General features: G+C 42.5%; 1 protein-coding gene across 3 annotated transcripts in view; it reads right to left on the minus strand.

Annotated features, from left to right (window-relative positions):
* The window catches only part of TNFAIP8L3 (TNF alpha induced protein 8 like 3), a 49573-nt gene extending 31340 nt beyond the window's left edge, over nucleotides 1-18233 (minus strand). The window contains exon 1 of one of the 3 annotated variants that reach the window (XM_075506064.1): nucleotides 17983-18233. In XM_075506064.1, coding sequence (XP_075362179.1) covers nucleotides 17983-18034 — 52 coding nt within the window. In that variant the 5' untranslated portion in view covers nucleotides 18035-18233. The remainder of the gene's footprint in view (nucleotides 1-17982) is intronic. The other 2 variants (XM_075506063.1, XM_075506062.1) reach the window with 2 other exon arrangements.
* Nucleotides 18234-21911: the final 3678 nt, after the last annotated feature.

Genomic DNA, 21911 nt, shown 5'->3' on the forward strand with positions numbered 1-21911 from the left:
GAGCCTTGGTCTGACTCGGTGACCATTCTGTGCAGCCTACAATAGCATGCTGGGGCCTGCATGGAAAATCTCTGCACGAGACAGTAGCTTTTTCATGGTGCTACAGAGTGCGTATAGGGTTTTTGTGGTCCTGTGTTTCTCTGGCAGCTGGCACAGGTGGAACCGGGGCTTCTCTGGGTGGTCACCACAGTTTTGTTTCATTATCTCATGGAACTGAGAATGGATCCAACTGCTTGTGTAAGTTGTTGATTTTTTTGCTGAAAGAAGCCAATCTAAACATATAAAAATATGAAGCTGTAATTCTTTAGTCATAAGCTTATGGTGGTGTCTGGCAGGGCATTCCGCAAAGTCCTGCGTGAACCAAGGAGTTGCCTCTGAAGGCACTGTGTGGCAATGCATCCACCGGTCTGTCTGATTACGTATTTAAAGGACTCCTGTTTACTCTGTGACTTTAATATTAAGGTTAGTTTGGCAGTGTTTGAATTTTTGCTTGTTTAGGTTGTGTGGTTTTCTGTGGTTTTTTGTTTGTTTTTTAAAGCAGAGATATTCTTTAGTAGTCTGAAAGAAACTGTTGGATTAACCAGTATAAGCAAGTACATGCTCCATGCTCAAGTGGTGCTCACAGAAGGAGTGTTTTCTTGCAGTGTAAGCTCAAATGGTCCCTGGGAATACCATTTTACTGTATTTTAACTGCTTTCTGTTGAGGTATTTTATTTTAATCTGTGAGGTAGATAAATGTTTAACTCCTTTAATATTCAAATGAATATCATCAAGGCTTGATTAGTTTATTTCTGGCAGCAGAAGAGCTGAACATTATGCCAATTGCTTTCTGTAGTAGTCTTGTTCATGCACTGTATTTCAGTAATTTTGCTCTGATGTGCTTTCCTTGCATAGCCCAGAGTGGCTTTGTAGCACACTCTTTGAGAGAAAACATGACTGTTCCTTTGTATGCCCCGTAGGATAAAACTTAAGAAGACCTTTGTGTTCACAAGTTCCAAACTTGCCGCTCCTAAAGGCTGGCTTGCAGGTAAATGGAAGGCGAGACCATACTTGGTTTGGAGTCCTATCTCCATAAGGTAGCCTGTATCTCTTTCTCCTTCTGTAGTCTGGAGCTGAAGAGAGCCTGTTTTCTTAGCCTTGCCATGTTTTGAATTCATAAAAACTGAATGAAAGATTTGGTGTTCCTGGCTATAGATTCAGCAGAGCAACTCAAGACCTGGTCCTCACAGTGTTCAGCTGAGTGACCACCTGGAAGGCGCCTCACCTCCCTTACTTTGCATGGAAACCAAAGTCTGTGGGAGGAAGGCTAAAGTGTCTTAAGTCCTTCCCGTACTGGTCAGGATGAGGCTGGAATTCACAACAGGACTCTGGAATACTCCATCTGTTAAGATGTAACCTAAAACCTACCAAACTTTGTTTCTTTCACCCATTCTTGTAAGTGAAAAAGTCGTCTTTTTTTTTTTTTCCCCCTTTTTTTTTTTCCCCTCTCCTTTGCTCTGCTTAGATATTTCCAGGGGAAAGTTATAGTATTATGAAGAAAGGAGTAAGGCTAACTATAATTCATAGGTTCTAACATTCCTTTTTTTTTTTTTTTTTTTGGTTAAAAATCAGATTCTGAAGATAGATGGTCTGTTTAGTCTATCTTGGGTCACTTCAGGAACAGCTCTACTTCTGTAAGGCTTTTTTTTTTTTCCTGCTATGTATGGCTTTGTTATAACAAGATTAAAATAAAACCCCCAGATGTTCAATGTCTAAAATTACGTTGTCAGGTTTGCCAGAAAATGTATCTGCTCCTCAGCAACTGCACTTGGTATTAATTTGCCTCCTGGCCTCGCTGCGCTGTTAAGCTGTAAAACAACACGTCATCAGTCTGTAGGCTGGGAGTAGATGGTGGATTTTTATTTGAGCAGAATCTATCTTCCTTTTTTCCAGGTGTAACTTACACCCACAAAGTGCTTCTAGTGGGTATTAGGCAAGTTGCATGTACAGCTATCTACAGGAGATAGTTATATTTTAGTATTATTTAAGGGGGGGGGGGGGGGGAGAATTTGCCAATAGGTGTCAATAATGGCTAGTGGCTATATGATATGTAAATACAAGATATTATTGACAGACCTCCAGGTATAGTTTGCTGATGACTTAGACTGGCTTTTTTTCTGCTTCCAAAGCCAGCTGGCACAGGAGGTGGCTGCACCTGCCTTCTGGAGAACATTGGCTTCCGGAGAGGTGAGGGCAGTCTGCGGTCTATAGGGCAGAGCCTGCTATAGCAACTGAGGATCTGTAACACCTGAGGTGGTGCTGGGAGGGATTAATCTGAAATGAATCTAGGGGATGAGAATGGATTGTGAATGCGATCTGATAGCACAAGACACACACAAGTGGTGCACCCTGATCTCATGGTTTTACACAATCTATGGTTTTTCAGCTTGCTGCAGAGAAGGAGGGATAAGAATAATCAAGTGGTTTTCTTTAACTTTTTCAGCTGTGTCTTTATGAGCCTTTGCAACTGAGCTGTCTGCATTTACATTTTGGAAATCAATGTTTGTGTTAAATCGCCTGCAACTTGGTAACTGGGTAAGTGATCAATGAACAAGGCTCAGAAGCCCTAAAGCTGCAGCCAGCAAGGGTTGTTTGGCTAATGTTAGGATTGGTGGGCTATCTACGCAATCTGCGCAGATATAACTGAAGCAGTGACACTCTCCAGAAAGATTGGAGCTTTTATCTAAAAGGCTATCAGTGGTGAAAATGAGATGGAGTTAAGGACAGGTTTTTTGGCAAAGGTTATTCTGTCTGCTCACATGGAAAGCAAAGTCAGGATAACAGTTTGGTTTGGTGTAGAAAATTATTGTTTATATTGCTGGACTAAGCTTCCAATTGGTGTGTATTGTTCCAGTATCATAGAAATGTGAGGTTGAAGGAACAAACTTTTTATCAATCATCTAATCCATTCCTTTCCCTGAGGTAAGACTAGCAGGCTAGAAGAGATATTGTCTAATCTGTTCCTAAAGACCAATGTCCCTTCGTAGCTTAATGCAGTGCTTGCAACTCTTGCAGTTAGAAAGAGTTTCCTAATGTCAGACTAAACCTCCCTGGCTGCAAATATGCTGAGTGCTTCTTGTTCTGTCTCCAGCAGACATCGATCCCTGCATGCATTAACTAACTTTAGCAAACTTCCAGTATGTGTGTGTGGGGAAAACATTGTCCTGTAGTGATTTCATTTCTAGAGTAAATAAACTGATACTGAGAAGTGAGAGAAGGAAAATAACATTATCCACTACAGCTGTTTACTAGTAAATCTTCAACCTGTGTTTTTACAGGCAAGATTACTGTCAGAGCTCTATTAATGAAAGGCTGTGCCTCAGATGGACCTGATTTTGGAGTTTGTTATATTTCAGGCCAGGTTTCATTTGGCGTTCTAGAATTGTTGGAGGTTTAGTGCCAGGTTACCAGATCTTGTCACCTTAGAACACGATTTATTATTCCTTCCACTAAGGCATTGCCTGAGATGAAGCAACAGAGGGCAGATGGTTTTAAAGCACAAATTCACACCCTAGAAAGCCAGCTTCCTGCAGAAAAGTCTTAACAGACAGGATCGGAAAATGTCCATATTCCTTGGCCTGCACACAAGTGAGCTTGGCAGCAGGCAACCTCTTGAGAAGATTATGGTGTGGGTGGGTTATATATGTAAAGTCCACACAGACTGTTTTATGTAGAAGAACTGAAACTCAGGTTATGAAGAAAATAGAGTGCCTCTACGTGCTGTAGGGAATACTTTTCGCTCTGACTTACAGTGGGTTTCTTGGGGAGACTGTGGTCTTAGATCGTGGTGCGTGTATCACAGTCATGGAAGAAAGCCTGTGTCCTGTCACTTGACCAGGATCTCTTTTTGTGCTTGATCCCACCCTGTATTTTGAAAGACTTGTATTGGAAAATATGCCAACAGTTATGAGCATGTTAATTCTGCCAAACTTGTTTTGTTCTGGTAAATTCTCTTTGGGTGAAAAGCTTTCCTCACTTCAGTAAGAGGCTTGGGTATTAAAGCAAAACAAAGCAACACCTGATAGTTTCAAATTGTGGGTTCTATTTTTATTCCAAATGTGCTTTCACTGCCAGGAGCTAGACAGTTGGAATCGGAAGCAAATGGAAAGAGGGGGGAAAAACTATGAGTGTGTTCTCTTTAGTTGAATTGCTAAGAAATATGAATTTTCTACTTCTGTTTGTAACATTCCTTTATTGTCTTATCATATGCAGTAGCACTGCTTATTGGAAAAAAAAAATTGCAGTCATCTGTTTAGTATGACAAAAAGTTGTGTGGTTAAGATAAATTCTCAAACTGCAGCCTTTTATGAAAGACTTCTGAAAGACCATATTGAATGCATATGTATCTTTCATATCTAAGATGATGTGTTAACTGCAGAGGTGCAGCTTCTTTCTCGGGGATGGAAGTTCTCTCATAATGTACTTATAAAAGTATCCATGGTGATCATGCACTGCATTGATATTATTATTTACTGGCTTTTAATAAAACATCTTGGGGTTCTTACTGCACAAACTCATAATGAAAGACGCTCCTGACCTAAAAATAGGAAAGGTAAACAGACAAAGCAGACCAGGAGTGGGAGGAGAAATAGACACAACTGAAATTCTTGCTTAAGGCTGTGATTAAGACCCTGCTGTCAGTCCAGTACTTCATCCATCAGATTCTGAAAGGATATCGTATGGGAGGTTGCACAAAGAAATTAGACTGATATTTTTACAATGTCCTTAAATTTCAAATCCTGCTTGCTTTGAAATTCAGGAAGGTGTTGCTTAACAGAAATCTAAAGTGGCAGTTTGTTTTAAAAGATATACAAATGACAGATACCTTTTACAATGTATTAAATAGGTGGACAAACAGTTAATATGGAAGTCCAGGCTTAATATGAATACAGTATTACTAGCACGCATACCTACTGGGATGTTACACAAAGAAAGGAATCCTGCCACTTTTTTTTAATGATGGGAAAAACTGAAAAGAGAAGAAAAAACCTGGAAAACCTTACTCAGATGTTTTCTTTCCATCTTTTTCCAAATGAGCATGTGGAAACATGGTGAAGCCTCTTAAATACTGCCATTTTCTGTTACTCTGCATGTGTCTATCCCTGTGTACTCTGTTAGAGCAGCTATGAATTGCATAAACCGCAAATCAGCATTCCATCTGTTGAAATTGGACATATCTGGGCATGTCCTAGGAGTATCCTCCCTATACCCTTTAACTGTAGCCATCTAACGTTTCCTCTGCGGTGCTGGCTCTACATGGGTAACTGTGCTATTGCAGAAGTGGTCACCCTGCTTTCACTGGCTCAGGTAGTACTGTCCTGAGATTAATTTTTATTTGCTATTTCACTGTAAATTGTTTGTTTTAGGCAAGCTAGCCTCTGTTTCCCCCTTATCATTGTGAAAGGGTGTGTGTGTGTGTGTGTATATATGAGCCCAAGTGAAAGTAACTTTAAATACCAATTTTATATGTGTCTGCATATACAAACTTTTTGGTGGATCTGCTAAAAACAAAATGCAAAAAACCGCAACAAGTGAAACTACTCCAACTCCTGGCACAATCCAGGTGTGCTACCCTCAAGGCCTGAGAAAGAGTTGCAAAAGATCAAAGTGCAGATTTATTCCAGCGTGGCGGCAGCAGCAGCGTTGTGTGCAGCCCTCCCTAGGGAGGCAGCTTCCCAGCCGTGGTGCTCCCCAGGGGCAACTACAGGGAGGCAGAGAGAGATTTATCCCCAATAATGGTCTGCAATTTTGACAATGCAAAAACGCCCTGTAACATTCTTTTCTTCCCCAGAGCTGTTATTCCACACTGTACCTCTCAAGAGTTGCAGAGCCTTTACCTTCTATGACTTATTCGGGTCTTGACATTTGCTAAAATATTTAAAACTTAGCTTTAAAGTCTTATCTACTGATGTGTGTGCGCTTCCCATTCATTATAACAGGGCACGATCATTACTGGACTGAAACGTGAACCAACAGGATCATGACTTCCATTCTACTTCTCCAGAACACTGCTGTGTTTACTTACTAAGCTGTTTATAATGTTTTGTGTATTCTTATGAAGGAAACTCCTTTTATATTGTTTGTTGTATTGCTGCATTAAGGATGATGTCAAAACAACTTACTGAAACGTACGCATTGAAACTATTTAGCTTTTCTTCTATATATACCATATTCTTACTTAAGGAAAATTACTTTTGTCCATTTCACATATGTATAAAAAAGCTTAGTTATATTCAGTTGTGCTGTTTGTATTAAAAAAAAAAAAAAATGTTTTCAGCCCCAAAAAATGTTAGAGTAAGGCAAGTTTCAAACCAAATGAATTCAAGTAGATTGTTGTAAAACTTTCAGCAACAAAATTGCTGTGAGTTTTATGAGCTTTATGATGTCATGTGTATTTTTATCACTTTATCGTGGTAAAGAAGCCACATTGCTTTAAAAGCAAGCTAAGTACTTATTTAAAGATTTGTTTTCAATATCTTTAACAACATATGATCTGTAGAGCAGACAGAACTTGTATTTTAGTCATTGATGAAGTGACTAAGCATAGGCATCGACTGTCCCTAAATTATAATCCCTATTAAGAAGCGTAACTACTGCTTTCATGTCTGTAAAAGAGAGGAAAGAAATGAAGTATTCCAGAATTAGTTGTTTAACATAATGGCACACATACTATCTGAATTTCCATCAAATGTGGCTATGAGGAGAAAGGAACTCTACAAATACAGAACGGCTGTTTCAGTAACAAATATATAATCAGAAAACCTCTCGCAGTCTGTGGCTGCCTGCATTGGTTATTTAGTATGTCTAGTCATACTTTATTTCAGTGCACAGCCAGAGGTATTTCACATGCACCTTTCTACCTCCTTGTCATTGACTGCAGTAACTTCAAGGAAATTAAATTCTGTTCTATGAAAATATGGAAAACATTGAATAATGGTTCCCCCACCATCACCCTAAATTCTCTTCCTACACATCACTTGTCTCTGTCTTAATACTGCTCAGCTGTTGCTAAGGCAATATTTTCCTAGAGAAGTTCTAAAAGGTAAATACACAGAGCTCCAAGCAGTGCAAGAGCAACTGTTACTTATCTTCTGTACATGGATGGGCAAGCGTAGACATAGCTCTTGGGAATTCGAAAGCTGCGCAGACATCTTGGCTGCAAAATCACGTAACGTGAGCGTGTCGCTCCTGCTGTGCTGCACCCTGCAACCGGGGAAGGGCTGCAGCAGCGCCGAGCTGTGCCCTCCCTGTCTGTCTCCCTGTCTGTCGGGCAGGACCGTGCGTCCTCTTGTGTTCTGGCAGATTGCACGCAAGGTGTTGCTGACTGAGGACAAATGAGGTGGGTCTGGCATTTCGGGTTAGCAATCCAGAGAGATGCTGTGGTGGAAAATGGGGACTCTGTTTCTAGCCACCCTGGTAATGGAAGGTGAAACCTAGGTGTCAGGGTGGCTGCTGGCCCTGTAAAGGGCAGACTCGGCTCCGATTTGAGTTTGATTCAGCTCAGCCAGGTCAGTGGTGGAGTGGAAAGGTGGACGTAGGCCCTGTGTTAGTGTTCTGGTGAACCTGCACCATTTTGGCAATTCCCCTGCTTCAAGTCCTTTCCCTAAAGCCTCCCTTGGTGTATTTCTGTGCTCTCATCCTTGTCTCATTGGCAGAAGAACATTGAGAGGCATTTTTCTCGGAAGTGTAGAAGAGTTTAGTTTCTAGAAGCATCTCTTGCCTTCACTGCCTCCTCGCAGCTGTTTAAAGCTTGCTTGCTTTCTAGAGGCAACCTCTGTGAATCCTCTTACAGTATCTCTTCATTAAAAATTATTGGAATTTTTAAGAAAATATATTGGTAAACGTGGGTGGGGGAGATCTGCATGCCATGGTTCATCACAATACTCTGCAAAAGGGCTAGGCTCTGTTTTCCTTTATTCCTTGTAATTCAGCTATGTCACTAGAAAGCAGTGTCCTCCCCTGACCTCATTTGATCAGTGACAGTCAGGGGCTGCCGTGTCTGGAGAGAACCGCAATTCTCCTCTGGACCTGCTATTCAAGCCCCATGATTTGATCTTACGGGAGTGAGGACGTACTGTTTCTCCAAGTAGGTGTTTGTTCAGGAATGCACTCTGGAAACAACAGGGAGGCTCTTGTTATCTGTGGAGACGCTATTTTTTATGTTCTCACTTTCTGGCAAATATTTTATCTACCTGTTTCAGTATTTCAATATCAAATTAACCTTCTGGTTCTCAACATGCTTTACCAATCAAGATGACACTGATCTCATTTGCAAGCCCACTATCTGTATTGTTTGTTTGCCAGAGGAAGCAGGTTAGTTCCTCTGGCAAGGCAAATGTGTTTCTAATACCTCTAATTACGAAGACAAGACAGTATCTTACTTCCATCAGTTTTCCCTTTCATGAAGCATAACCTGACAGCACTTACTCTCTTTCGTAGTGGCAGAAATCATAAACGCAAGAATATTTGAGAAGAAATGAGTTAAGGAAGAAGAATCAGGTCAATACTGGAAGAATTGAGGCTTGCAAAAGAGTACCACATTGGCCGAGGCACAGGGGAAATGAGATCAGTTACACGCTAAAAGGTGTGGGTATCTGGAGGAGAAGACAAACAAATTATTAGTGTAAAATGTGAGGATGGGTGGAAAGAGAAAGAATTGAAAAAGGATTCTAGAGGTTAGAGGATGGAGAATATAGCCAAAATCTTGGTATCTGCATTCCTGCAAGGGAATTCCTCTTTGGTAGCATGTGGCAGTCAAAGGGAGGGTGCCAGAGAGCTTTGGACCTTCCTTGCCTTCTGCGTGCCACGGTGCGCTGCATCTGCTGGGCCTTTTTTTCAAAGCATGAAGCATCTCCGCATGTCCTGCCAGGGTGCAGTTCTACTCGCTGTTCTCGACGTGGTCAAAACATCCATTTTTACCACCACAAGCTGTTGCATGTAGCAACATAACATTGAAAGTGGCTATTTTTTGGCTCTTCATAACTATGCTTTTAAACACCTAGTACTGAGTAAAATCAGCACGACTTTCTCTTGAACTTGTGGAAGTGAATGATACCAACTAGTTAAAAAGAACCCTAGCTCACAGTTCAGCCTCAAAACTACAGGAGATATTGTGGTCTGGAGGATAAACAGATACCAGCTGATTAACAACTAAGTATTGGGACTGCTCTAAGCCCTCAGGCATCTGATTTAATCCAAATTTTGAAGTTAAATCGTGGAATTACAGAGAACACTGGTACTCATCTGTCCTTAAGATGATTTGTTCTTGGCTTTCCATCAATTCTGTACGATTTCTGTCAGGGGAAGTGCTTTGTGGAGAAATGCCAGTGGTGAGTGTTTTGGATGAATATACTGGTCTGTGGTTTTTTGTTGTTGTTTGTGTTGTGGGGTTTTTTTGGGGGGGAGGGGAGCAGGGGTGCAGGCAAGGGTGAAATCTCGGCCATATCTGCCCCAAGGATAAAGTGTTATGTCATTCCTTCTTATGCAGGATGATATCTGATACCAACCTTTAAGAACTGATATGGAAAGAGACTTTTAAATACAGGTAAGAGAGAAGCCAGAGAGACCTCATAGCTGAGGTTTATATGATAGAAGCTGGTTTCTGATAGAGATGAGGCTTAATCACTGAACAGAAACTTCCTCTTTTAGTTATATAGAGCCTGGTGTATTTAAAGAGCACCAGTTAATCCCAGTTGGTAAGAATAGGGCATACTGGCACTCTGCAAAGTTTGTGGAAGTGGTCTTTACATATACTTAGGCTTGAACTTTTTATCCCATTCCTAAATCTGTAATCCAAGTCAACATTTTTCCTCACTGATTCTTTATCACTTTCTAAGAAACCTGGTAGCTGTGCATTACAATGACTGTACTGATTATTTTTGCATCTACTACTAAACATTTCTCTGAACAGTGGAGATCATTAATGAAATCATGTATCAAAACAGTGACAAGTATCAAAATAGTGAGGCACCAACTATAACTTGCTTTGAAGTGAACATGAAGGTCGCTCTTGATACCTTTTTAACCTACTTCCCTCTGACTTCTGGGAGTGAAGGGGAAACAATGCACAAATACACAAAGTTAAAATTAAATGCAAGTAAACAAAAACCACAGACATCCACCTGCCATAACACTATATGCTACAGAGGTTTTGTTGGAAAAATCATCTGAAAGATGGTTACCTAAAAAAAAAAAAAACAAACCCACAAAAAACCTGACACAAAACCCCACCCCACAAAAAAAAGCCCCCCCAACTCAAAAACATCACATTGAACAGTCCAAGACACTTGTATTTGTTTGATCTGCATCTGTCAGTGATTTGACTATGTGAACTATGTGTTCTAAAAGTAAATGGAAAACTATTTGGAAAGGAAACAGTAACACAATAATAGCATTAATACATTTCTTCAAAGAGAAAGAAAATTTAGTTTTTCCTGTAACACAAGCTGCTTGGATAAACAAAGTTAATGCCAGAAATGAGATGCTCATTGGTGATAGTGAGGTATTCTGCTAATTTTTACTACTTGTGTTTCAGAAATTACCTTTCATATTAAACTAGCACCAGTAAGAAGACCAAAGGGAATGTCTTCGTGGTGAAGTGTTTGTTCCATATCATAGATGGAAGTAATCTTCCTTCTATTTTCTGCTGTTACATCCACAGATGTTAGCCAAAACCTGTATCTGTACAGAGAGACTGGTCACTCTGTTCCTCTGTAGGAAGGCTAGACAGAACCAACTGATAAAACTTGACTTAAAACAGAATCTCTACCAAGGAAGGATTACTGACCACTGGAAAGGACAGCAAAGTGACTTTTGCTCTTTCTCAGCCTTTTTCATTAAAGATGGCTGCCTTGAAGAGCAGAAAAATTGCTGGCTACCAGCCAGTGTCTGAGCTCAGCTTGGCTTCTCAAGAAGTTTGAGTCTTGGGTATAAAGTCATAATTACTGCAACAAGTTAGTCTCAGCTTCCCATGAGTCTCCTTCAGATAGACTTGTCAGCCTATAAGATGCCCTCCCATAATCTAACTGGCAGAGAGATTTCTGCAGACAAACAGCAAATAACACACTTCTAATTGAGCAAGGCTCCAAACCCAGGTCATCTGCCCTGAGAGAGGTCCACAAGCAGTCCAACAGCCTGGACAGCTTTGAGCAGTGCACCAGGAGTCAGGGTAATAGTGAAGAATCTCTGCACCCTGCTCTGGCCACGGGGTCTATGTCTGTAAATAAACTGGGACGGAACCCGTTGTACATGCATCGTGCTGCCATCTGGATGCAGGCTGAATTCTTTCCCACACTCCAAATGTTGTTTAATTCATACTGGCCACTGTTATCCTCTGTCTCATGCCAGGACATTTTGTGGGAGGCTATCTGGTATGGGCTGAAACAGTGCCAGGAAGTATATTAATAGATAAACAGTTTAGAGGATTGTGTACCACTGCTTGGGCCTACAGCCAGGTCCTGCTTAGTTTACTAGAAGAGATAGTGAGCACTCTTAGAAAAGTTACAGGGTTCTCCTGCTTTCCTGGGACCTGGGAGGGCCTGTCACCCCAAGGCTGATGCTGTGGGTAAAATGCAAATACAAAAGGCTTCTCAGGCAGGCCAGGTCTTCTGGAACTCGCTCTCATCTATCTGGCCTACTGTTTTCCTTTTCATTGGGGGTTTATAGCTTTGTTCTTCAGTTAACAAGAAAATCAGGTGACCTACTATTGCTACCATGACTTCTTAGTCTTTGGTGTAGATGAGAAGAAAGGATAAAAGATTTATTTCTTCAAATGGGAAGTGTGAGATTTTTGAGGAGATGCACTCATTGCCCTGTACAGGTCATCCACTATTGCCAAAATACCACATCAAATGGCACCTGCTCTCATCCAGGCCTTTGGCAAGGCAGACAGGAATGGTCGATGACTGCTGTGTGGCAGATAGTGCTTCATGTTCCTATCTATGAACTTCATCTGGCAACATAAATTCCTGCACCGAGGCTTGTCCATATCCACACATTAGAAAAAGCAGAGGCTTTCTGTTCACTGACTGCTAGCAGCATCATAATTTCAGGTGGGAACAGCTCAATTCGGGACTATGGAGAGCCCCTTACAACCATCATTCACATAAGTGTAAAATCAACCTCCCTGCCTGAGAAACGGGCTATCTCTGACCTGGCAAAGTTGTGGCTGGCCTCTGCCTGCTATTTGTGTGTCTGGGTGGCACTAGCATACTCTGTCCTGAAAGTGAGTAGTTCTGATCAAGAATATCAAATATTTATGCACGAAGATAACTTTATACAACATCCTTCATGTGCCTGCTATCCCCACCTGGGAGTCAGATTCTGCTTCACCCATGATGACAAGTCCTTCTGAGGCCATGTGTTTTCATACCCCATCCTCTCAAAAGTAGGAAGAATCTATCAAAGCTCCTGGAAAAGGGTGGTTACTACCAGCTGTTGCTGTTTAACAGTCTCATCCACAGATGTTGCTATTGCACAAGCAGGTGAGCTTGAGCTTCAATCCAGTGCTTCATGAAGTTCGTATTTCCCTTGATTTTTAAAAAGCAGAAGCCTGAACAAGTTGACCTGTTCAACTAAACTGTCTATTCTGCTTGTCCAAGTTGAATAGACGACTTGACAAAAGTGGGATTATTTATGGTCTTTACTAGCATCACAGCATGATTAGATTTTTTGCCTTTCAGAGTTTGTACTTTTTTCTTTCTTCGTGCCCCCTCCCTGGTTGACAAGGCTCCCAATCTGATGGTCACTGTGCTAAAGAGGGCTCTGTATGTAAATCAGCAGCCCAGGTGTTTCCTGGAGGGAACCGTAGAGAGATCCAAAAAAAATTCACCCAGCCAGGCTCTTGGCTCAAGTGCCTGCCCCAGCTGCTGCTCTTACAGGCCGTTGATGCCTGCTCATCCTGAAGTGTCTCTTGCCCACTCTGTCTTGGCAGAGAAACTTGGACACACGCTTGCCTCAGCTTGCAATGTGATCCAAAAAGCCCTGTAAGAGAGTTTGGAGCATGGGTTCCCATGACATGCTAGGTCATGTCTGTTGTCTGGCTATCTTTTTTCAATTAGCTTTGTTTTTCCTTTGTTTTCCAGCAGAAGGGAAGGGAGAGCCCTTTATTAGACAGGTGCTAGAGAGCACTTCATTACAGAAGCATCCAGTAGAGTCCACACCTTCCACTCAAGATAGTTTTTTGGGGTTTTTTTCCTACCTTCCATACTTACAACATGCTGTTATCTACCACTTCTGCTGGCTTGTCTGAAGTCCAATAAATATTATTGCATATCTGACTTGGAGCTTTTTATGTAGAATCAAAACAAGGCTTTGTTAAATCAAAACCCTCTTTGTTCAAACACACAAGTATTCCCTGGGGCAAAGTATACCTCTTGTCGTGATAAATATTGTTCAAATGACCAGTGTCATACTGCAAAAAGAGTTATAAAATGCCTGCTTGCACTTTATATCACATAAGCATGTTACTGATGCCTCAAATAATTAGGTGCTAAATATCTTACAGTACGCTTTCTAATTCATTTTATATTTACAAGAATACATTAGCTCTTGAATGGCATTTAACTCTGTAAAACAGTGATTAAAATATGTAACGGGCTTAAAAGATTAATATCACAAAAGTACAGGCAGTTCACTTTGCATGATAAATAATTTGCAGAAAAAATTATTTGCTAAGTATTGCAAATCAAACAATATTACAGCTCCAGAAAAATTATTTACATCTGTTGGAGCTGTTTTACAACAGTAAATAATGTTTAAAGCTGTTGTTGTTTCTACTAAGTATATATTTATTGTCCAGGGTAAAGTTCAGATAATTTATCAAATAATTTTAAATGCATTAATATTTTTGTGGCAGGAGTTGCAGGGTAAGATCTTGGCCCTATTGAAGACAATAGTAAGACTCCCACTGCTTTTATGGATGCAAGCCTGGTGATAAGGTTGTCTTCATTTTGTTATCCCTGGCATCATACAAAGTTGTAGGCTCCACAGTGTTAATGTTTTTAAAAAAAAAAAAAAAAATTCCTGTCACCAATTTAGAGCTCTACTTGGAGTGCAAACTGCTGTCTTTCCTAGGCCAAATGTCTTTTGACTTCAGTGGGAGGAATGCCAGAGAAAGGACCAGCAACAGTTTACTCCCCAGGATATGTTAAACTTCATAAAAATAATCTGCATTCTTTCAAAGACCATACAGGCAATTTAGCCTGTAGTTATCATATGTTAATAGTGTAACATAATAGTTGCATTAAAATAAACATGAAAATTTATGTTCTGACTTAGTAGCTTGTAGAAAGGCTTAAATCAATATCACATAAAAAGCTATATGGCCAAATTCCTGCCTGTTTCAGCCAGGGAACCTAGGACAAGGCACACCAAATGAAGGTCTGCCGCCTTCTGTTACATGCAGAATCTTCAAATCCACTGCAAAATCATTGCTGTTGGTGATGACCTGGATTTTGTGAAATCTTACTCTGAAAGACGGCACGGAGCATCATACTTTCATGGGGTAGGCTGCCTATGAAAGAGCTGGGAAGAAGTAGTCCATTGCTCTACTGAAGAGTTTTTTAAAAAAACCAACCTCTCAATAGGTGGACATTAAAAAATGAGAACAATGTTCTATTTTAAGATTACTTGTTCAGTTCTCAAAAGCTTATCTATAGGACAAGAAAAGAAATGTGACTAGTTGCGTGTACAGTAGAACTTGCGAAATTTCACCAAGGGTAGTGCTAGTAAGTGTGTAACTTTTCTTTTGCATTACAGCATGTAATTTTTTCAGAATCATGAAGACCTGTTTAATGCTCTTAAGAGGGGTCTGTCTCATGAGTAACTTTTTTGAAAAACAAAACTTTTTGACTATATAAACAACTCCAGTGCAAAGCAGTAATGGATGGGTGTGATGAGACTTGGGGAAGCCAAGGCTGCGGAGCTGGATGTTTTTGTGTGCAGAGGTGTGGTGCTTTTTGTTGTTTGTTTATTTTAAAGTACAGCTAACGTCTTGCACTACTCGCATATAAGGAGCTTTTTGTTTGCACCAAAGAAATATAAAGATGCTGTCACGACAACATGTTGAGAATAAATACAGGAAAAATACTTCTGCCTCCTTGGAGACTCAGCTTTAAGTGGGCTATTAAAGGAAATGAGGCTGCCGGGATCTCGGCATAAGACTCCAGCTGGCTCTCGGAAGCCAAGCGTGTGTGGCAGATGGTGGGGGTGTACAAGGTAGCCTCCTGTCCCGTGCACAGCCGTATGAGTCCCAGGAACGGCAGGGGTGCTGTTCCACTGGGACAGAGCAAAAGGCTGAATAAGTATTGCATGAGTAGTACAAACCCTCAAATAGGATGTGTTTTTAAACATCAGTATTGCATTAGCATCATGGAACCCTAGCAATAAAGTAAACTGTATCGAGCTGGGCTTGAACAATCGGACAACTGAAGAAGCGGGCAATGGCTACAAGGAGTTTTAACTGTGTAAGCTGAAGTCATTGCTTTACAAGCTGGGAAGTGTGAAGACTGGTGATGAAGAGAGTAAGCTAAACATTCAAGTTGGTGTCGCTTTCAGTACAAAATCCTAGCTGTTCTAAAATCAACGGCCAAAATGGAACCATTACGAAGACTTCATCCAAATCCTTCTCTGAGGCACGCCACTTGCCCTATAAACTGCAGGCAGAATGCCCCGGTCACTGGCATCTGTGGGGTGCGGCACCCCCCTGAACAAGGTGGTGACTGAATCCCACACTATAACCCCTCAGCTTCTGTGCCTGCAACAGTGACTGACAGCGTGACTGCTGAACACCCACGTACAGAGAGATACTGCACTGTACATATGGCAGAGTACAGACAAAAGACCAAATGAAATCTAGCAAAAATGTGTTTTTCAGAAGAGGGTGGGGGATACAAACAGCAAGTAGTTCTTTAGTGCAGAAAAAATGATTGCAAGTGGTTAAGACAAAACCACCAAGTTTTCACTCTACTCCAATTTTATTCTACTGCATAGGCATCTGCCCTGTATGGTCAAAATACCAGATTTTTCTCCTCTTAGATAGTACAAAGAAGGAACAGAAAAGAGGAGAGACTGATGAACATCAACTCTTGGCAGCTGGCAAGTGATGACATAAAAAGCACTTATGGCAATCTCTAAGCATAGTTATTTTTAATTTATTTAAAAGAAAATCCTATTCAGAACAGGAGTAAGTTGTTGGCAGGAGCTATATTACATTAATTTGTCTATAAATGCAATGTTTGTAACTTGCGCTTCATGCACTGCTTTGAGCATTTGGATGAAAAAGTATAGCTGTTGGTGGTCTTTGTAAGTAAGTTCAGTGTAATGGAGCTTTATGAATACAAAGAGCTCTATGACCTGTTGCTAGTCTTATTTCATTCTCTAGATCTCAAGGAAGAAAATACAAAGTAAGATATCAAGAGTAAATACCCCTAATTTTTAAAACTGAATTGGATTTAAGACTATGCTATAAAATCCTGTTCTGCTGGGAGACTAGACAAGGTAACACCTACTTATCTTAGACTTCCTACTCTTGTTCATCACTGCTGTATTAATAGGACAGTTAAAATATTTCACAAAATATCTGGCACTTTTTTCCTGTTGTAGTTAAAATATTGTTTGGTGTTGAAACCTTTCTTTATGGGGGTGGGGGGAGGTGCCAGCTGGGATAACAGACATGTCTAAACTGGACTGACCATGGTGAAAAGATTTTTTCCCACAGAATATCTCAACATGGTAACTTTCTATTTGGATTTCTTATGATCACTAGGACAATTTCAGACATCGTTCCAATTGCACTTACTTGTGTCTGAAGCCATTTAAATGGTTTCAGAGAAGGTGCCTGTGACTTCCACTACGGGAAGCCGGAGGTCAAACAGGTCCCTTTGACACTTGGTGTCAGTGGTTGCCCGGCGTCTGTCAGGTGCCAGCCGTGCGTGTGATACCCTGCCCGCGGCAGAGCTGCAGTGGTAACGCCACCGCTGACTGAAGAAGAGTTAGAGACCCAGAGATGGGCGTGGGGAAAGGTGATGGCCTTGAGCGGAGAGCAGTTCTCTGCGGACCGGCACTGGGATGCATGCTGTGCTGGTAGAGCAAACCTACCTCTACGTATGCAGGGTTTCATACAAGTTTATTGTCCCCATTTACTCTTTGTGCAGGACAGCCTTTGATTACGGCACATCAGCGATGGTTTGTTTTGTGTAGGACACAGGAATGTGGAGATTTGGAAATGGCAGGAGAGATTTTTTTTTTTTTTCTTCTGTCTCATCTAAGAACTATGCGGGCTGCAGCAGCTAGCAGCATTTTTATGTTTTTTGGTGACAAGTTAGGACTCGGAAACAAAAGCCTAGCAGCCCGAGGGCCCCGCATGCCGGCCTCTGAGGGGAGTCTCCCCTTCTGCATACGGGCTAACTGCTGTGGTCCTGGAGCGGTAGCAAAATAACCCTAACCAAACCCAAAAAACTTTGCAGCCTCTGGATATACAGCACAATGCATCAGATTCACGCCAACGCTGCTAATTTAACCGGCTGTCGCGTCACGGTTGAACGCAACTCTTCAGGGCAGCGCTCTCCCCTACCCCGGGCAGCCGGCGGCCGGGGCAGAGCGGAGCCCGCGGCCGGGCCGCACCCCTCCTGCTCCCGCGGAGTGCCTCTGCCCGAGCAGCCCCGCAGAGCCGCCTACCGCTCGCACCGCCGGCGGGGCGGAGGGGCACGGGGAGGCTTCTCGCCTCTGCCGGTGCCCGCCCGGTTGGCGTCGCGGCTGGCCGGGCTGGCGCGGGGCGGCAGGGACCCGCTCGCCAGCCGCGGGACGGCGCCGCGCCCCGCAGCCCGGCCCCGGAGCTGCCTCGGCGGCAGCGAGGGGCAGACGCCTTCCTTCTCGCAGTCGCCACCGGGCCCGTCGCTCGCGGGGCTAGGCGGCACCGGTCCGTCAGGCAGCAGCCCCCCTTACCTGCGGGTGAGACCAGCTCGCCTTCGCTGAGCTCCCCGGAGTCCGAGTCCATGCTGCGGGTACCGGCGGGGGAAGAGGGGCGGCTCGGGGCGGGCGGCGTGCGGCTGGCCGCCGCTGGCAGGAGGAGCGCCCGGAGCCGCGGAGCGGGAGACGGGAGCGAGCGGCGAGCAGAGGCGCCTGCTGCCTCCTCCTCTCCTCCCAGCCCGGGCGCTGGGTCCGCGCCACCACATGCAGCCACCTCGCCTAGTGCCATTGGCTGCAAAGGAGGAGCGGAGACGGGCGGGCTCCGGCGAGGGGAGGAGGGAGCGGGGGCGCGGCGGAGGAACGGTTTCTTCCCCGAGCCTGTTACACAAGTTCGTCTCGCAGCCGGCTGCATCTCCGCGGTCTGGCCGCGGCCTCCGGCGGGAAGCCGCTGCGGAGGCATGGGGCCGCGGGGCCGCCCGGCGCTGGCTGGGGTGGGAGCCGGGACCCGCGGCTGCGGCCCCCGCTCCGCGGAGCGCTCGAGGCCGCTCCTGAGGCAGAACTTAGGCGCACAAAAAGGACCGAAATGACGGTCCTTTACGCTGGCTGCCATTGTGTCTCCCGTTTACTTGGTCTTTTGCTCCTTCTCTCTTCTTGTGGGCATCTCCCCTGGCCTTCAGTCGTTGTCTTGTCTCTTTTCACTAGCGCTCTCCCCTTCATGATCAGTTTCCTCAAAGATTAGTCATTGGAACGGTGGAGGCCAACGAGGAATTGTCAGTTTTCGTTGGATATTAGTGCCTGGAAGAATATTGGAGGAGTGAATTTTGCTGCTGCCTGTTTGCACGTTATTTGCAGGCGCAGGGAGACGGTGCACCATTTCGTAAATGAAGGCTGTGTCGGAAGACTATTTTGAGTGCTGAGTCTGAAAACTTTATAGCTTGAACTCTGCAGGCTTTGCCTGTGTCCTACAGGCTATTACAGTCCTGAGCCGTCCCTTAATTCAGATGCTTGAGGCCACTTCTTCAGCTCGGAGGTTAGGTAGATCTTTCTTTCCCTTTGCTTTTACTCCTTTCTACTTTTTCTTGCTGTTATAGGCCAAAGATCACTTGAATTCTAGCACAAAAATCCCAGGAAAGTAGTAGCAAGAGTATTTTTCTAACTGGGAACCAAATGTCATCCTAAAACAGACCTCAGATCTATCTGACCCATAGATATGTCACATCCTAAAAGCCAGCCAGTGCCTCGAACACTTACCTGCAGATTACCGCAGTCTCCAGGCAGAGGTTTATGCTGTAGACCACAGACCACAGCTGTAGACCACAGATATCTACTTCTTTACTCTGTAACTCTCTTCCCCCAAAACCGTGCGGATCCTCATTGCTGGAGAAAGCAATGCCTGGACACTGCTTTGAAGCTGCATGTATGAAGTTACCCGTTGTCATCAGACGATGCCCAACACTCTTGACGAATGTGAAGGCTTTCTCTGTTAGCGTATACTGTGACATCTAAAAAAAATTAAAAAAAAAAAAAGGAAAAATGGTTCTTTCTAAACTCAAAGGGCCCTGTCAAATTCTTTTTAGCGATGGCTTATCCTGTGCAATGCTGAGTGTAAGAACTAGAACTACGCTAGTAAAAATGAAGCCAGAGTTTGCCTTATGCTCTAGGGTGAATCCTAGCATGCTCCCCTGCCTTGAAATCAGGTTGAGCCTGAAGAGGTAGAAGACCTCAAGCTTTCTGGCCCTGGAATACACACACTGATATGTTGAATTTAGACAAAAAAATCTTCAACCTCTGGAGCGAAAAGTTAGTTGTTAAGTAATCTGTCACGTTGCTGTCATACCTTGGGCCTGTAGCGTTAAGACACTTTTGGTTTTTATTCCATGAAAAAAAATTTCTGACTTTTGTTTGTAATTGCTTTCATTAAATTTAAAATGGCATTCCAAATACTGCTGATTATAACCCTATAAATTAGTATCATATAAGGAAAAACATCTACATTGAAGTGATTCTAGGATGCTGTTGTGAGGAGCCAATGCAAAATCTGAATGCAGATGACGTGGAGAATCTACAAGCATGATATGAACAATGTAGCAACAGAAAAATGCCGAGATCAAGTCATGAAAGGTAATCCCAGATACCACACCAAAACCAGAATCTGAGAGCTGGAAAGACTTTAGTCTCTCTCTGTCTCTTTTTTTGTTGTTGTTTGGTTTTTACCACCATAAATGCAATCTAAAAACCCTCCCCAATAAGAATATAACGGTTTAAGTCTAATAGAGTAAGTTTGTATTTGAGTGCAATTAATTCATTTTCTGGACTGTCTTTAATTGCTTGGAACTCGAATGGTAATTTCTAACCTGGACAAATTCTGACTTTGTAATGACAATCACTGTACTTAGGTAAACAAAACCTAACGTGTGTCTTTGCGGGGACATGTGTACAGCGGAACTCTTCCTGCTCCCCCAGGGGCAAAGGGGGCTGCCTGGTACAGTATATTCGGGGTCATGTAATGAGCTGATACAATGCAGCTGTGTATGCGCTTCCAAGGTATTCTAGGCACTGGTCTTACCCTATTTTCTGTGTGGGCTTTTTTCCTGAGTGCGTAACCTCTATGCTATAATTGTAATTAAATGTTAAACTCTGAATAGTCACACTTCTCTGCCACTAATCATAGTTCAGTTGGTAAAAGGACAGATTATTTTTCGTGATCCTCTGAGAGACAAAAGTCTTGGCATGGAATAGTTAAAATGAAAACTGAATCCCACTTATTTTAATTCTTGTCAGTTTTTTTTATCCTTGTATAATCATACTAATAAATATTATGATGGAAATGCTATAATTTAATATTGTATTGTGTCAGACTTGTGACAGATACACTGGGCATTCTCATTACTATGCTGTATTACTACTATGCTGTAATTACTTTCTATTCCACAGTAAATGCTGTTTCAAGATTACTTTCCCTCTTTATTGCTGCTAACTGTAAAGTAGTTATTAAAGTTTTCAGCTGTAACAGAATGAGCATATTGTTTCATTTCAAAACATATGGTTAGAATTCTTTTTTTTTTTTCCTTCTTAATGTTTTCTGCCCAGCAGAGTCCAGCACTTGGTTTAACATGTGACCTGGAAAATTCCATATGCTTAGAGCTCTGAACTTCATAGTTTCCACTTGTTATAATACTGGTGCAGAGAAAAGCACAAAAGGTTTATTAACAGCATTATATGCACTAGCTAGATGCATGTTAAATGAAACTCCACGTGGAGGAAGTTGACATTTCATGACTTATTTATTTTTTGCATTGAGTTCAAATAGTGCAATTATATATTCATTGTTATAAGCTAAAGCTCTGTGACTGTAGCTCTGTGACTGTTTCCTTTATTACTAGGGTAGACCTAAAGATTGTTGGGATGTTTAGAAACTGGAACGTCTTTTCTCCAGGCTCATTTAGTACATTTGCCTGCAAATCTCTACAAATATGGCTTAGCAGGGGAGCTGGTAACACAGCTGATTGGAACTGCCCCATGTTGTTGCATGTATTCCCAGTTATATGATGTTCTCTGTAGCGGCTACATCGCTGTATGGCTCCTCCATTCACATTTCAGCTGCATCTGGTCTTGATCTTCATTCCATATGGAACTTATCCAAAATCCTCCTCTGCCTACTCATTGTATCGGAGTGCTGGAGATCTGCCTGTGAGAGCTTTTAGGATTCATGTTTTTTCCACTGTTCTATCTGAAAATCATGCTTCCTGTTCACACAAATACAATTTTATCGTCTTCTAAATACCTAAGTAGCCCAGCTACCATGGCATCTATGTCTAGTATATTCATCCTTGCAGGACTATGTGAAATAAGAACAATAGTATTTCCCTCTTTCAGAAACATGGAAATGAGGTACTGAGAAACTGTGATTTGAAGTCAAACGTGGAGCACAGACTTTCACCTGTATCCCTTGAGCTGTACCAGAA

Source organism: Mycteria americana, chromosome 6 (assembly GCF_035582795.1).
Source record: "Mycteria americana isolate JAX WOST 10 ecotype Jacksonville Zoo and Gardens chromosome 6, USCA_MyAme_1.0, whole genome shotgun sequence".
Lineage (NCBI taxonomy): Eukaryota > Metazoa > Chordata > Aves > Ciconiiformes > Ciconiidae > Mycteria > Mycteria americana.